We start from the raw sequence: 12628 nt of genomic DNA, 5'->3' as shown, positions 1-12628 counted from the left end.
CTTCTAATATCACAGATCTGTCTGTGACTATAGCCTGATCGACATTACAATCTTCTAATATCACAGATCTGTCTGTGACTATAGTCTGATTATCATTACATTCTTCTAATATCACATATCTGTCTGTGACTATAGCCTGATCGACATTACATTCACCTAACCTCATCAGTAAGCTAGTCAATCGTCAGTGTTTAACACCGTTTTGATATTCAATTATTGCACATTCTGGCTCATCAAATCCTGTCTACATATGACAGAAGAACTTGTTATCAGAATAGTCCCTCAGTAGATCTTGTGTCTCAATGTTATATGAGACACTTCTAGACAGGCATAAGGGTGGCTTGCTTCATAGGTCACCACACAGTTTGAGTTAAGCAGAGTAATGCAAGACGGTTGTGTCAATCTTAAATGATTGAATATTTTGTAATTTGGCAGTATGCGGTAATCTGAGACAAAATGTTGTTATACGTTATAATTTTACTTTCAGTTCATCAAAAGTAAGGTTTAAATAGTTAGAAGATCTGTCACTAGACAATTATCTTATATACTTCAGAAAAAGAATTTTATCTAGAATCCATACACAACAAAGAGTTCATTGTGGACCTCAGACAGATAACATATTTATTACTCAACCTACTAAAGTGTTTTCGGTATGATCCGAGCTTGCATTTAAACATTCTGCTAACAACAGAATACAAAAATACTTGTGTGCGCAAACACAATTGGCAACACAAAACTTTCATAGCTAAACCAATTGGTGACACAGAATTCTTCCTTGATGTGAGCCCTGCTACAACTCATGATAACGAGCCATTGGTCCCTATCCTTGGAATGAACTGTTACAATTGCCATAGAATTACAATACTGTAGACCCTATTAACCTCATCCATAATGGTTGTCTGTATTTTTGTATATATCTAACGAGTCTGTATATTTTTCTATCTGTCTGTAGAATATGTGAGGCACTTTTCCACATGATGTATGCTTTGTTTTCTCCAACTCTCTCTTCAGGGCCACAAGCATTTCATATTTTAGATCCGAGCCAAACTGGTGCTACAAAATAGGAAAGGACAAAGATAAGACAACTTACATCGAGCGGTTCACAAATCCTGGATTTTTATTAGCCAGGATCAGGAACATATTAAAAGTTGCAGCAAATACATTTTAATAAGCATTGCATTTAATTGATTTTCTTGCTTACTTTCACATTACATTATGATCTTTGTAGATGAAGATGAAGTAGATGAAGTCATAAGTTAATCGCTTTTAAGATTCAAAACGACCATCTCTCATCTCTCCTATTTAGACATGAGAATTTCCCAACATCGCTCTGTCAAAATTTTCATAACCAATTACTTCTGAATTTTAAAATAGTAAATGACCCCCAACAGACAAAAAAGAACAGCTAAATGAGTACATTCACAGCACTCTGACTTATGAGATTTTGTCTTTGAGTTGTCCACATGCTGAACTTATGTTTTGATGACTATGTATGATTTCTTTCTAAATCGAATGAAAATCCAGTTTTATATCTACCTAGATTTTCAGGCCATTTAGTCTCCGCTGATTATACAGATCTGTGGTAGCCTATGGACTGACATTTCAGACCTTCACAGAAAAGACAAAGGATGTGTATCCTGTGGACCCCATTTATTTTCAACATTTAGCTGACATTTAAGACCTACCCTGACAAAAGTGTCGTAGGTGGCTTTGAAGGCTGGTTGTTTATCGTTGTGCATCACCCGTCTGTTGCCGTGGAGAACACTAGCCCCGTCTCTGTCGCCACCTTTGCACACGCTCATGTACATGCAGTGATCAGGCCGATAATTCCACTCACACGGGTAAACATATAGCTGTTCTGTCAACGAGAGAAAATAAATCAATGACATTTGATGGAGATGCCTATTGAAGTTTTGGTTTGTTTTGTTTGTTTTTTACGTCCTATTAACAGCTAAGGTCATTTAAGGACGTGCCAGGTTTTGGTGGTGGAGGAAAGCAAAAGTCTGGAGAAAAACCGCTAACCAACGGCCAGTACATGGTTAATGGCTAGTGGTAGCAGAATGTCAGACGCCTTAACCACTTGCCCACCGCGGTCAAGGGCCTATTTTTTTCAGTGAACTGTGTACATATGATGGATCTGTGATACTATAAACATATTTATTGAAGGACAATGGATCATATTACATTTTTATTTATTATCTAACTGTTTTTTGGACTGGTCTTATCTTGTTGCCAACATGTGTCTTTAACTAAAATCAAAAGGAAATCAGGGGCTGCTGTGTTTTTTCCCTTACTATGGGCATTTGGAAACAGGCTTTTCTGATTCTGGATTTCTGACGGGAAAATATATTGGAATATTTTGCGAAAAAAACATCTAAGGAAATTAATGTTCCCGGTATATAGGATATTTTGATAAATGTGTTTTGGACTTAACTGATTACCTGTGATTTAAAGCATACACAACATGATGCTTTCACCCCTAACATCATAAACTCCCCCTATCCTTTTCCTGGTCTGAACGTCTCATCTCAACATGACTTCCGTGAACAAATTTATTTTTTTGGCTTTTTGAGAATTTTGGAAGGTTCCTGTTGAACAACTGTTATCAACCTACCAGGATAGTAGTAAAAGTAGATGTTGATGAGGTCCTGGTCTCCCCAGGTGATTTTGAGTTTGTACTCCTTGTAATACTCCTTTAGAGACCTCAGCCACTGGGATTGACGTATCCGTGTCAGGTTCATCAGCATCACTCCTGAGTTCACACCTGGACAAGGAACAAATTAATGAGAACATACAACATCAACTACCTGATAATTTTCACAAAATTTACATTTTTTTTACATTCCTCTAGATATTTTCCTACTTGTAAAAATTCAAATGTCCATCCCCCATTTTCCAGTTTGATTGCTCTGTGGTTTAGGGATTAGCTGTCAAATATAATGAATGTTGTGAATGTCAGAAACATGTAGATTTTGAAAACAATGCACTATTACACTGGATATATATATATACATGTAGGGAACATTTTACCTGGTTATGTTGGGAATTATCAGTTAGATTAGTTAAAAGAAATTGACAGCAAATGGAAGCAGTTAGCTATAAAACCACCATTCTATTTGTTAAGGAGGTAATATATTCTTAAGCGCTTCTTGTTATAAAGAAAGAATGTAAAAAAAAGTAGGGAATGAAATTACTGGAATATATTTCTTATCAAATTAAGAATGGGGCCAAATTTCAAACATGTGAAAAACTGTGAATATTACAGCTTTTATTGCCACTGTCCCGAGCCCTTGCATCCTCTAATATGCTGGAATTTTCAGTGGAAGACAAGAGCCTCATCATTGAGTTATACACATTCAAGGTTTTATGAAGAGTGTAATGCATACTTTCCAGGGCACTTCTTCTCGTTAATCTTTGGTGTGACGACTTTAATTATGATAATTACCTAGTTCTCCATAAAAGGGATGTCTGGCAAATCGATGGTACCAGCTTGACTGGCTATCTTCATGTTCCGGGGACAGAGCTACGAGCTGTGTACTGTTAAACTTCTTCAGGAAAGCCCAGATATCCTCCAGAGGTCGGACGAACAGGATGTCAGTGTCGACATATAGCAACGCATCTACGTCTGGCAACAGACTCTGCAAGATGAAACCGAGATATTACCAACCTGGGAACTGAAGACCCCAAAGTCAGCTATTGGTCTTTTGGCAGTAACGTTGGTCTTGAATACCATGTTTACATGTATGTCAATGTCATTTTTGTTTGGTCCTCTGTAAGTTTTACTGCCAAGTACATTAACCTTCAGCTCAGCTGTCTTCAATATTATATGTACATGTCACACACACAGTTCACTACCGCCAAGCCCATTGGCCAGCTGATACAGGATTAATTGAGAGCATTTGACTTTAAGTGTACTGGTAAGTATTGGTTTTAAAATCCTGGTTTCAGAGAAAAATAACAGCTGGACCTCTAAACAGATTCTGTATAGATATGCTGATCTTGTTTATGTCTTAATCGAGACAGTGAGGCTGAAACCATGTGACTCAAGTAAGCTAGGATTGGAGAGATACAATCAGTCCTGGACTCATTGAAACACAGATATCAGTCCTGGACTCATTGAAACAGATATCAGTCCTGGACTCATTGAAACACAGATATCAGTCCTAGGCCTGGACTCATTGAAACACAGATATCAGTCCTGGGCTCATTGAAACACAGATATCAGTCCTGGACTCTTTGAAACACAGATATCAGTCCTGGACTCATTGAAACACAGATATCAGTCCTTGACTCATTGAAACACAGATATCAGTCCTGGACTCATTGAAACGCAGATATCAGTCCTAGGCCTGGACTCATTGAAACACAGATATCAGTCCTAGGCCTGGACTCATTGAAACACAGATATCAGTCTTGGACTCATTGAAACACAGATATCAGTCCTGGCCTCATTGAAACACAGATATCAGTCCTGGTCTCATTGAAACACAGATATCAGTCCTGGACTCGTTGAAACACAGATATCAGTCCTGGACTCATTTAAACACAGATATCAGTCCTGGACTTGTTGAAACACAGATATCAGTCCTGGACTCGTTGAAACACAGATATCAGTCCTGGACTCATTGAAACACAGATATCAGTCCTGGACTCCTTGAAACACAGACATCAGTCCTGGACTCATTGAAACACAGATATAAGTCCTGGACTCATTGAAACAAAGATATCAGTCCTGTACTCGTTGAAACACTGATATCAGTCCTGGACTTGTTGAAACACAGATATCAGTCCCGGACTCTTTGAAACACAGATATCAGTCCTGGACTCATTAAAACACAGATATCAGTCCTGGACTCATTGAAACACAGATATCAGTCCTGGAGTCATTAAAACACAGATATCAGTCCCGGACTCTTTGAAACACAGATATAAGTCCTGGACTCATTAAAACACAGATATAAGTCCTGGACTCATGCATTTCCTGTGGAGCTCACCAAAGTCACAATAAGCTAGAAGAAAGATAACTCTGTCACTCTGTCAATGACTTTCTGAGTGCTTTTATCAAGTATTGCAGCTTTTTTGTATGTAAAAGTAGAAAAGAAACCCAATCTATCCCTGGGAATATGGTATAGATTAACATGTAATAGAATTTTCCCTGTTGACTAGGATACATATAATGCAATGTTGACACTTCATGGTCGACGTGACAATAATGCATTGTTTACGTGGTGTTATACAAGTGTTATGACTGGGGAATCTCTTTGTCTTAACCCTAGGATGAGACAGGCAAATCTCTGAACGGGAAATGTGTGGATATACCAGTCTAGGGTAAAGAAGGGTAATTAAAACCCTAGCCCTGGGAGGAAACATTGAAGAAAACCCTCGATAAACCTCTGGGTTTTTTTATAGTTCATATCTAGGATTTTAATCACTTTATCACAGGGAAAGATTCCATGATTCTAATGTATATTCCACTTATCTCATGTATTTATACTTCTGAATATTATTTGAGTATTTTTTCAAAAAGCTAAAACAAGTCCCTGATCATGAGCAGTCATTATGGAACGTGTGACTGTATTTTTTTCACTTACAGGTAGGAAAAGTCGTTGTGATGCGCATGGTTTGAAAAGTTTTTTCCACTCATCTGCTGGGAAACTGAGGTTATAGATGTGGTACTCCACCTTTGTCCTGTACTCGTCTGGCCAAAACTCTATCTGTAACACACAATGTACACTGTGTATTTCATGTTTTCTTTACCTTTTTAATTCATGGCTGCCATTCATATCATTTTTAGTGCCATTCTCCTCCAAATGTTTCTATCATTTTTTTCTGTATTCAAGAACAGATTAATGTTTTGTTGGCATTATTTAAGGATATTTACTACCTGATGTAAAATACATGAAATTCATACATGTGATTGAATTATCTCCCTTGATTTCTAAAAACTACTATCAATTTATCACCCCATAACTCAAAATGCACATGATTCTTGTCAATGCATGTATTTTTGTATAAATTTCAAATTAATCAGTCATTTAGCCAAGTAGACAACTTTGATGTTAAAGAGTTAGAGGTAATTCTGTAGTTAAAATTGTACAAATGCATACCTGCTAACCCCTGAATCTCCCAATGGGGGAACATGACTCCCATGGGAAATTCTGTGGGGGGTGATAACGCGCGATTTTTTTAAAAAAAAAATCATTTAATTTTTAAGCTGTCATGACATAATATACAATTATGGACTTTTGTGCTGGTGAATATGATGTGATATAAGCCTGAAAGAGTGATATTGACTGAGGCGAAGCCGAGTTCAATATCACTCTTTCAGGTTCATATCACATCATATTTACCAGCACAAAAGCCCATAACTGTTTTATTATATGCTTCAACAATAAAAAAAACAAAAAAAAACTAAAGTTCTGATTTTTGTACGCGAGCCTCCGTGTAAAATTTAGCCATGTTTGAATACAACAGTTTATCATTGTAGCTTTCGAAGGCATCGTCTAGATTCTTTTTCTTAAGGTAAGCAAGGAGGACATGCACTGCGTGTTCAATGGCCTTTTTTACGCTAACAGCATCTTTATCCTCGAAAAGTTTTGGTAATTTTCCAAACGGAGGAGAAACGTTCGCCAGCAGTAATCTTCTAATGTCGTCCGACATATCGCGTTCCAGTCTAACTGCGTATGTGCCACCACAGGTTGCGGTGAATTTCCATACAGGCTATATTTAGAAATCGATATTCACCGGATGACCAGTCTACATGAGTTTTTGAGGACTGGTCACGTGTATAGGATCCGACCAATGTGATTGCGAGAAATGTTCATGCATATAATAACATATGTTGTGTCTTCTGGTAGGATTTAGGATTTTTTTAAATAAATAGAACAAGTCTTTTCACACATTTTGTTTTATTTCAATGGAACACTTTCGGAAATAGGGAGAAACTAATATGAGCGCGGCGGCGAGTGATAGGTGATAGGTTTATTTTGCTGGTGTCACTTAGCAGGTATGCAAATGTGTTTATGATAGGAAATTTTAATGAATATTTACAAAAGTACCTGTCTTTTAAAGTAATCCTGCAGTTGTAATTCAGCAAATATGTGGAAGACAAGCGGTGTTTTTGTAAAGAGGACAGCAGACTTCAGGAGGATAATGGATTCCTTATCACGGTCTCCACATGCAACTAAAGACAGATGTATTCCATTTCTCCATGCCTCACTCCTGTAGAACATCAAAATGGAATAGATCAAGTATTGAATCATTCAGAACACATGACTGGATTATCAAGATTTATATTCCGCTAGCTACCTATTGTTGAGTTCAAAAAAAAGTAAAAGTATATTGAATTAACTGTTAAACTAAACATTGCTTTTTGCTTCACTCTAACGTACAGTGCTACAATTTCAGATACAACAAATAATAGCATTCAAAGTGTATTAAATTTCAGTGAACTTCAACTCAACCAATTAACTATACACAAATAGCAACTGGTTGAGTAGAATAACATGTGACTAGACATTTCATTTCAATGCGATATATGCAAAACATAATTTAAAATGATATGGAAATTATTTCATTATTTAAAACTTATTGAAAATATTGAATACCGTAAAATGTACCCTTTAGGTGCCTTCCATATATATGTTTTTGCAGGTTACATCTTAAGCACACAATATTTGTTCAGACCAGTCAATTTCAAAATATTGTTACCTGTATGATTTATCATCAGTATTGACAACATGACCTTGACTGTCAGGTTCTTTGCTTAAGTGTAAAGGGTCACTCTTGATCTCTTGTTGACCAGTCTGGTGGTCTGAGGTCTCTTGTTGACCAGTCTGGTGGTCTGGGATCACTTGGGGTTCCTTGTTGCTGTTATTTTCATTTTGGAGAGCGAAGAACAGGTACACTGCCACGATGACCACTACAGAGAGGCCCAGTTTAAATAACATTTTCCACTTCATGTGTAGTTACCAAGGTATGTCATTGCTGAAAAAAATAATAGAGAACTTTATATACATCAGGTTGGGAGAACTATCTATTGTTTGCATGATTGCACAATGGCAATTATAGCCTCCCAAAAGAGACAAAAATATCTCAGAAAAAAAAAGAAAAAAAAATACAATTTTTTAAAAACTCATTTAAAAATTCATTAAAGAAAAGAACATGTACAAATGATCAGATAAAGGCAGATTGTAACTGAGGTTGGTTTATGTACACTTTAAATTTATTATCTAATTTGTTCCTAATTTTGAGGATACATCATGATCAGTAGTTGTGACCATGAATATTACCAATCCCACAATTCGTAAAGAAATTTACTTAAAGGATATAGCTTAGTACAATAAACCATGCATGAGAGTTCATATTCATACTTTACTTCAGAAATTATCCAACAGAACTAGATGAATTCCATTCCACTAGATCTCTGGTTTTCTGACAGAATTTTTTCACTTGAAATCAAAACATCTTGAATTGTATCTTAGTTTCCCATTCACCAAAAAAGGGACACTTTGAATTCTTTCTTCATATGTATAGTTTTTCATCACCCTCCTGTTGATGTCTGTTGCAAGTAAATAGATCGGTTCCAATTAATTAATATGGAAGGCCTCTTTGCAAGCCACAGCGTAATGTCTGGTAAATCTGCAGTTTCATCAAATGTTATTATGCTACAATAAATCATAGTGCCTAATGATTGAAAACCAAGTATGTTACTGATGGAATGTAGCTTCTGTTGGTGATAATAAGGGCGGTTTTGGATCAATAAATAGAGTATAACCCATTTATCGATATATGTGAGGTACATTGTATGTGCTGTGTCGTAGTAGATTTTTGTTGTAAGCACCTCAAAATTCTATGATACTGAACAGATACAAATTGCACTGATTTACCAACCGAGAACCATGTAATACAACCCGCAATTTACAGTTATCATTAATGGGTGCGTCTTGAACGCCTCGAGAGAATAATTGCAGTAATGGCGAATGATTTGAATGAAGTTTGCGCGTATATGAAGCAAATGGGTACCTGTTATCACAATCGCCGTTGTCTTTATGTTGAAAATGAAAAAAGGAGACGGCGTTTTTGTTATCCCGGAAGTTCTAATACATTTCTAACTCCAAAATTAGAGAGCGCTCGACCGCCTCATCGGGTCGCTTCCTTTTTTTGTGGTTAATCCGATTTATCCCACAGCATCCGTTCAAATAGCAAGTGCTATTTAATGTGGTCCAGCCTTTTAAAGGTGTGTTTTTGTAGCTTGAGATAACTACTTCTTTCCCCCCCATACATCCTCGGGTTACCGGTTTCCGAGCACTTAAGAACCAACCGCGATTTCGTACACATATCGGCAGAAAACTGTTGAAATTACGGATGACTGTCATAAATAAAAAAAAAACTATCAACATAAAACTGTATTTAAAAAAAAAGAACAAACAATTTTTAACAAATTTCTCCCGTCGGAGTAGCCGTCATAAGTTTCCGTGTGTCTATTTTGATTTAGTGTTTAAAGAAAGATAACTCGAATGACCTGCAGGAACAAAGATCGTCAAATAAATTATCACATTTTTTTTTTAATTTCACATTTTTTAATTGATTTTTCAAGATGTCAAATTGAACGAATTCATGTAATTTTATAGATTTATTTATTATATTTATTTAGTTATAGTATAGAATCTTTTAAAAAAAAAATCTGCAGTCTTATATCGGTTTTGGTTGATGGTAAGTTATTTCTCATTTTGTTCCGTTTAAAATTGGTGAAAATTGGAAGTTCATTGCATTAAAAGGTTTACGTTTCATTGAAAACACTGTTTATCGATATAAGAATGTCTCCTTGGCTCTTCGGAAGTGGAAAAAAATCGGCGAGGAGATACGACATTTTTGTACGTTCGTCAGACTACAAAAAAAGACTGTCACCTGTATTATGGAAATACATAACGCGCCGAAACTGATGACTAGACATATTTAGATCCCTTTAGTTTATAAGGCAGTACTGTCGTGAATTTGGTATGTGTTGTCACACACCGTCAAAACATCTAGTTGAGAACTGCTCTCAGGTCCCAAAATCTATTAGAATATGCGGAGGAAAATCACTCACGTGTGTTCAGGTTGAAGTCAGGATTAGATGTAGACCGCGCCGAGATGTCACATCAATGTTGTCGGCGCGGTTAGCGATCTAAGGGAGATAACTATCCCCAAAATTCACCACACTCTTCCCCATTTCATGAAGGCCCCCTCTTGAGGTTGGGAGCTGTTGATCAGGAATCATGGATGAGGTGGTCATTCTTGAGTATCAGATCCAGACCTGGTGTTGTTTAGGATGCTGGAGATGATTGTTCTCTGGTGGAGTTGGACAATGTTGGGTCACCCCTAAAGCATAAGAGACCCCTAGAAGAACACAGTTTCACCGTGCCTTCTAGTGGAAGTTCTGTTGAAGGGCTTAGCTTTACTGTGCCTTCCTCCAAGGTACAGGACCATTACAAATATAAACTTTATGGTTGGGCACAGGCATACCGTGCCCTTGCCAGGTAATCAGACATAGTATTTGGATACTATGTCTGAAGTTTCAAAAGTGCAAAAACACCCTCCACTTGTATGCTGACTGTGACAGGGCGTTGATAACACAATCGGTTGAGCAGAAAACCACTCTGTCTCTAGAGGCCCGGAGCGAGGCTGCCGGAGAGGCAGAGAACCGTCTTTGTCTGAACCTCCGTAATGTAAACAGACTTACATAGATCTAGAGCTACTTATTAAAAGCTGTCTCCCAACTGTACAATATGATTCCATTTACCTGGATCACAAAAATACACAGGGATTTTTACTGTCCTTGCTCTTATTCTTAAACCTAAGAACACAGCAATGCCGTGTAACTGATATACTATGAAACTATTGCCTAGTCACCACCCACACCAGTCTAGTCAACTTGTGGGGTGCTCTAGTCTGCCTAGCTTTGCCGGTGAGTACCCCACCCGAGTGGGTTACGGCGCTATCTGATTGATCCGCGACAGTCGAGCGACAGGGACCAGGCTCCGTAATGGCAGTTCCCCGTCCTTGGCAGAATGTCCCGAACATAGCCTCGGGGAGGGCTTCACTCAAACAGTTCCCTGGTCCCTGCGAACGCGTTCTTTCGCATTTGATATATTCAACTACCAGCGGCTTAGAAGATAGAACGACTTCGACATGTATTTTAAGTCTCTTTTTGCAGTTTAGTTCCGGTAGACGGGATAAGGAACGGGCATAGTCACAGATTACACCATCATTGACGAAATGGATCTGAAGGACACCCACTGTGTTTCCATACTTGTACTTTTGTCCTCCCTGAGCTAACCCAAACACCGCATGTTACTTCTGGTCATCAATTTCTTTCTTGTCGTTATCTGATGACGACACATTTGGTTTGATGGAGGGAATACAAGTTTCCGTTACCTCTTCCCTGTCAAATGGAAATGAGGCAGATTTTGGTGTTACCGCCTCATCTCCTTCAATTTTGAGCCCCATTGTTTATGCTTAAATGGTTGAGGACCAGGAATGTGGGCCTTGTATGTCAGTGATACCATACTGTCCATGTCCTCCTCAAACCGTTCACAGTTAGCTCCTGCCGGGTGACTGTTCAGTGGCTTTTCCAAGACCCGCACTGGCCTCTGGCCCTCCCTGGGAACTTCATCCATCTCATTATAGATAGGAGCAGCCATGGGAAGTTGAGGGATGGCCTCTATTGGCTCGGTAACATTGTTGTCCCCGTTGGTACTCTGGCCTTTCCCAGCAAATGTCTGCTGTATAACAGTTCCGGGCTTCTCTGTGGAGATGGGATTTCACCTCTGCATGTTCTTTAACTCCAATTTTCTGTCCTGCTGTCATTATGACGGACTTGGCAGTGTCATTCATCACTCTCATTATGGATTGTTGGGCACCGGGAAGCACTACCAAACCGGCAATCATGACTCCCCCAGGATGTTGTTTGGATTGAATTGTGGACGTAGCCCTATTAGGTCTAGCCCAGTCCACCGAACAGTGCCATAAAGTGTTTGGTGGTATTGTTACACTTTGGGCGACCTTGACAGTGGACGATGTCCTCTGCTCCTCCACCCGCGGTATAATAGGTATTACCTGGGCCGTTTTCGTTTAAACGGGCAAACCGGTCGGACCACTGTTGTTCGTCTATTAAATAAGGTCGGACCTAGTAATCTGATGCTGCTTTCAGGCGAGCCTTGACGAAGCTTTGCAAGGCCTGCATAAACGTTTGCAGGTCCGCCAGGATTTATACCCGAAATTGTTACATTTATAAACGGTCAAATCGGTTGTTCCGCATTAACAGGACGCCTGCATCTAAGTCGATGACAAAATTGTTCCTTGCCAGGAAGTCCACTCCCAACAACATGTCGGCCATGATGGGGGCCTCACATACGGTCCAATGTATATTTACCATACTATCTCTACATTGCCGGTAAAACCCCGGAGCCTCACTCGTTTCCCAAGCACTAGTGGCTCCTCGAGTTTATCTACCAGCTTCCGCTCAATTAGCGTCATAGTGGCCGCTGTATCCACGACAGCTTGAATTGGAGTTACTACTGCCACCTGAGACCGCCAGCTTCACCTCCCTCCAAGGTTGGACATCATTTCTAGGCGCGGGGGATGG

The 12628-nt window shown here is 38.7% G+C and overlaps 1 protein-coding gene across 2 annotated transcripts; it reads right to left on the bottom strand.

Moving 5' to 3' along the window:
• Positions 1-6: 6 nt before the first annotated feature.
• On the bottom strand, positions 7-9106 carry LOC110463433 (glucoside xylosyltransferase 2-like). Of its 2 annotated transcripts, XM_021518033.1 has the most exons (8): positions 9025-9106; positions 7711-7986; positions 7059-7221; positions 5592-5714; positions 3446-3638; positions 2615-2764; positions 1686-1858; positions 7-1053 (listed from the first exon to the last, which is right to left on the bottom strand). In XM_021518033.1, exons 2-8 carry the CDS (start codon positions 7959-7961, stop codon positions 883-885), a joined length of 1224 nt encoding a protein of 407 aa, XP_021373708.1. In that variant the 5' UTR covers positions 7962-7986; positions 9025-9106; the 3' UTR covers positions 7-882. The 2 variants fall into 2 exon arrangements, with proteins under 2 accessions (XP_021373708.1, XP_021373710.1); XM_021518035.1 differs by lacking the exon at positions 1686-1858 and having other exon boundaries at positions 935-1053.
• Positions 9107-12628: the final 3522 nt, after the last annotated feature.

This window comes from Mizuhopecten yessoensis, unplaced genomic scaffold (genome assembly GCF_002113885.1).
Source record: "Mizuhopecten yessoensis strain PY_sf001 unplaced genomic scaffold, ASM211388v2 scaffold10905, whole genome shotgun sequence".
Classification (NCBI taxonomy): Eukaryota; Metazoa; Mollusca; class Bivalvia; order Pectinida; family Pectinidae; genus Mizuhopecten; species Mizuhopecten yessoensis.
This window is presented reverse-complemented; position numbering and strand designations above follow the sequence as displayed.